At 34.1% G+C, this 5,360-nt stretch overlaps 1 protein-coding gene across 1 annotated transcript; it reads left to right on the top strand.

Moving 5' to 3' along the window:
• Positions 1–557: 557 nt before the first annotated feature.
• On the top strand, positions 558–2,757 carry LOC112511079 (pollen-specific protein C13-like). The gene is made up of 2 exons (XM_025116484.1): positions 558–844; positions 2,198–2,757. Exons 1-2 carry the CDS (start codon positions 688–690, stop codon positions 2,518–2,520), a joined length of 480 nt encoding a protein of 159 aa, XP_024972252.1. The 5' UTR covers positions 558–687; the 3' UTR covers positions 2,521–2,757.
• Positions 2,758–5,360: the final 2,603 nt, after the last annotated feature.

Below are 5,360 nucleotides of genomic sequence, written 5' to 3'. Positions count from 1 at the left end.
GTTTGTCAATTTACAAAAACAAACAGTTTTATTGATTCAGATTTCAGACTTCAACAACACCTCTTATTAATCAGAAGTAAAAAATAAGACTTTAGACTTTAACACCTCTTAAAAAACAAACACAATCTTAAATTTAATGTTTTGATTTAGATATAGAGTTTTTGATTTACATGGGTAATGTGCCATTGGGTTTTTGAAAGAATTTGTAGAGGAAGAAGAGTAATAGATAAAGTTTAAGGACTATAATAATAAATCTAAATAAACTTTAAGGACCAAATCGGTAATTTATTCATATTCTTGCCTACATTATCCGACTTTTAGTCCCGGTTTGAACCCGGTTCCGCAATTGCGGAGATGCTTGAAGCGGTGGGGTCGGGTAGCATATGATTCGGTACTACACCCTTTCTTTTTTACGTTCGGTGGAACTCCTTATCATACTCGCTCGTGTCCTCCACGTGCCATCTGAAACCACGATGCATACCCAATCGCCACGTCCACGCGCTCACATACCAGCTTTAATGATTCCACCGCCACACACAATCATTCACGGGTGCCCCATGTGCTTCCAGCTCACGTTAGCCTCAACGCGTACTATCACTACACCCTTTTCTACACCTTCATACGCGATCCTCCCTTATTAACTATAATCACTCCTCTTCACACACACAAACATAGATTTGCGCAGAAATGGCCAAATTGGGGTTGATCTTAGCACTATGCGTGCTATTGCCGGCGCTCATCAGCGCTTCCCGTCCGATGTCGCAGCCCTTCCTCTTGCAGGGGAGAGTTTATTGCGATACTTGCCGTGCCGGTTTCGAAACCTCCGCCACCACTTACATTGCTAGTAAGTTTACTCATCCATGGATCTCTATCTGTCGCTTTTGATTTCGCACTTACATTTTCGCGTATTATTCAAGCATCCTAAACCCCTAAACTCAGTGTCGGGTATACTGGTTTGAGTGGTTTCGTTTGACTTGGTTACCGGTATGCGGTTTTAGTTTGTAGATCTAGATAAATGACGGTCGAATTTGTGTAGTACTTAGTAGATCTGTAACTTGTGGTTTTTCTAAGATCTATATCCGGTGTATTGCTTATTCTATCAAGAAATTAGCGTTGAAGAATGTCGGTTGTTGATATATTTAATGTTTAATAAATAATTAAGGTATAAATTTTCAACTGGGATATTATAAATTATTTTTTCTTATTTTCAATGCATGGATTTCTTGTATTATTCAAGCATTGTCATATAATCTCATCATCATTGGGAAATTAGGTTGGTAATCATGTTTAAGTATTGTATGATGCTGACTGTGCTCTGTGGAGATTCAGAATCATTTTTGGATTGGATTGGTAAGCATAAGCTTTTGTGATATGCATTCTAATATGATCCAAAGAGTGGTGTGTTGGAGGATCTATTAGCATAATGTGTGTTGTTCTTGTTGCTTTGTAGATCTAATAGAGTGGTAATATTATATGATGTGCAAACTAAGTTATATCGATAATAAAATAAGTGAGAGCATTTATGTGGATCCTGTATCGGGTGTGTGAAATGCATTGCGAACACATTAGCGAGTTTTAACAAACAGCAAATCAGTGTACAAGAGATTCTGTTACAGATGGATTATACAGGATCTCTAGTTTTTGATGAGATTTGTGGCTTATGCAATACTGTTAGGGATGCATGGAGTCTTGGCTTCTGATCTACTTGTGTCTCCCCTTTAGTGGGTTCACGTCGAAGGGCAAGAATATGTAATCTATCCAAAACATTCTCTAGATCATAATGTTTTTTTCTTCTATCTGGCAAACCCTAGTCTTCCTGAACTGAATGACGATGTTCCGTTCTACAGGTCATTCATTGCTATCGTTTGAAGTATGTTTAACAAATATTTTATGTTTCTTACTGGTGTATAACCTTCTTATTAGGCATATTAATATAGGATCATTTGTTACTTTTATGGTTCTCCATATCTGATTCTTCTTGTGGCCACTGGATTTCTATCATATGGTTCATAAGACTGTATGACATGATAACTGTCCATGCTATTTTAACCCTTTTCCTTACAAATTTCCTCCCACACACATCAACATCAAATTTTTCGTTTTTTTTCATATTACATTTGTAATGTTTTGATTTGAACCAAAGTGGTTTAAACAGCAGCACCCTTTATCAACTCAGCCGTTGGTTCTTGCTTTATAGGTGCCAAGGTTAGGGTGGAATGCAAGGATAGGGAACAGAAACTCCTGTATAGCATGGAAGGAACAACCGATTCCACAGGAACATACAGCATTCGTGTAAACGAAGATCACGGAGATGAGACCTGTGATGTGGTTCTTGTCAGCAGCCCACTCGGCAACTGCAAGACCGCTGACCCAGGCCGCGACCGTGCCCGTGTGGTTCTAACCAGGTACAATGGAATTGTCTCTGACACACGTTTTGCCAACGCCATGGGATTCATGAAGGATGAGGTCATGTCTGGTTGCACCATGCTGCTTCAGTCACTCATGGAAGAAGAGGATTAGATGGTTGTTTGAATGGTCGGCAACTGGCGGTAAGAAATATAGCTTAAATTCTTCTATAGTAGTTCTCTTCTACCGTTGACAAATTAAAAACGTTGTATTTTTTTTGTTTGTTGTGGAACTCTAAAGTCATGTACGGTACGTAGCATTCTTTTCCGTGTCCTATGATTTGATGTTTTGATTGTTATAAATGAGTAATGACGGAACATCTTGTTTCGGATGTTCATGCAACTTGTTTGATTTCAATGTGTCAGCATGTCTTGAGTTCACTACCATAGAGACTCGATAAATATCCGAGGGGCGAGGACTGCCTGATGTTTTGTTGTGCGTATTTGTATTTTCCATATTACCAAAGGGCATTTGGCCTAATGGTATTCGGTAATCCAACCTTTCTAGAGGTCAATAGCTCGTACTGTCTAAACTTAGAACGGTTTGCTTTCACTTCCATTTAGGGTTTGATGTGCTTTTTAATTTTGGAATATGAGTTTGTTCCTTATGTTGGATATGGGTTTGCTTCAGAATTTTAGTTTAGATTTGGGTTCATCGAGGAGGCGGAGGGTTTGCTAGACTATGTGACCATGAGTGGAAGAAGAGGGATGGTGGAGGTGGGGGTGCATCAATAGGTTGTATAGATGTTGCAAGTATATGTAAATTGAAATTTATTTTTAAAAAACCCTTTGAAAAGACATTAAATCTAATGAAACAAAACACAAAAAGTCAAAAAGACCAACGTAGCATAGTTTCTTTTAATCAAATTGACCAAATCTGAAATGAAAATGACAACCTTAGGAATGAAACCGGAAGTTGACAAGTGAGTGATGATCACTCAATTGTGGATTTGATCCCTGTGTAAATTGTTATAGATTTCGGTCCTCTTTTTTTATTTATCATATGTTAAATCTCTATATGCAATTTGTCTTGAAATGGAATTGTCGTTTTTCTTTATCCTGTGATTTTTATGGCTTATCATATTCCAACACATATCCTGCTTATCCAAACACATGAACAAATCAAAACTTAGATTCATAAAGCAGAATAAGAGTAAAACGATATTGTTTATGAGAAGGCTGTATACAAAATCAAAAAGCATATCGAACTCATGGGGGGAGGGATCTCAACAGACATGTTCCCGACATTGGACAAGATGTGAAAAGGGACCCTCGATGAACGATATTTTTTCAATATATTGTTTTTATCATCAAAAATAATCTTGAATTCATATAAAACCATTTTTTCGAGTATTCCTAGACGCAAAATCAACCGATAACCATTTCTAAATCATTATTAACTATTAGAACATTTTTATGTAGCATTGTTAACTTGTTCCATCATCAAAAACATCCTATGATATATTTTTGATATATAGAATGCTATCATTGGAGGCCACAAAATTAATTTTTCTGATTTTCGACTAAAACTATGTAAATCAATGTAAATAAGTTAGTTTTCCATGTCACCTTATGTTAATGTTTTTTAACATTATTTTAAACTTTTATATTATGTTTTCGAATTTAGGAGGGAAAGAAAAGAAAGTGAAAGGAAAAGAAAGGAAGAAAAATAAAGTTTTTTTATTTGTGTGTTTTATAGAGAAGAGATAGGAAGGAAAAATAGTGAAATAAAAATAAATTTTGATATAATTTCGTTTTTCCTTTCCTTTACCCAAAAAAATCTCGAGAACAAAATATTTTTCTTTCCTATGTCAAAAAAAGACTCAAGAACATAGCGTTAGGGTTAAAACACACTTTTATGAAATCATCAATCTTATAAATAAAAAATCTCATGTTGGTGATAGTTTGGGATCTTATTTTTCTTTTAGAGATGGAAGAGTACATAAGATTTATGCACTCAATATTAGATAATAAAAAATAACTATGAAAAAAAAATAGTTATAGTTTTATTATTCTAAATATCGATATAAGTTGCACCGTCTCATATGGTTCGTAATTTTTCAAAAGATGGAGGTTTTGTTGGCTAATAACAAGAAAATCTACTATATTCTAACATAAAAATAGAATTCACGCGAGAATGGATTGATCAAAAGAGTCGATCGGAGATAAATTATGAAGAATATATAAAGTTTTTGAGGCAAGTAGTTTTAGACGTCGGTTTTAGATTTAAAAATTTAGAAAAACATTAAATAATATTATATAATGAACAACAAATTAACCTTTTTATATATAATTTTTCCAATATATTTAATTAATATATGTTTTGGGTTTTTAATAGTTAATTTAGTACCACAATCTTTTCTAATCCTATTAGATACTAATTTTTTTATGTCTCTTCTATTTACTAATGTTTTTGAACTACTATTATATATACAAAAAAAATTGGAACTCTAATTTGTGTGGGTCCTAGACATACGTCCGTCCTTCCCTCCTCCAAGAACGATCCCGGATCTCAAGTTGAAAGAACATTAAGAAATAAACAGAAAAAGTGCAAACTCATGAAGTTATCTATACTATATATATAAGCATGTAAAATTAAATTATTTTTAATTTTTATGTTATATTTTATACTTTTATAATTAATTATTTAATTTACTGTAACAACCCACATATTCTATGTACAGATAATCCACATCATCATATTCATAACACAAAATGTAACATCGTTTACAAAATACAGATTAACAAAAACTTTCTTAAAATACATTTTGAATAACTAAACGTCATTCATTCTAAACTTTTCCCTTGCCTTTATCTTGCGAGGTATGATGACCTGCAAAACATATTAGTCCAACAACTGAACGTTAGACCAAAAAGGTCTAGTGAGTGTATAAATCCCAAACAACATACTTTTCAAATAATCAGTTCAGAATCAAACCTGTTCTGACACATAAA

Source organism: Cynara cardunculus, assembly GCF_001531365.2.
Source record: "Cynara cardunculus var. scolymus isolate 2C chromosome LG 4, CcrdV1, whole genome shotgun sequence".
NCBI classification, from domain to species: domain Eukaryota; kingdom Viridiplantae; phylum Streptophyta; class Magnoliopsida; order Asterales; family Asteraceae; genus Cynara; species Cynara cardunculus.
Note: the sequence above shows the minus strand (reverse complement) of the source record. Positions and strands in the feature narration are given on the sequence as shown.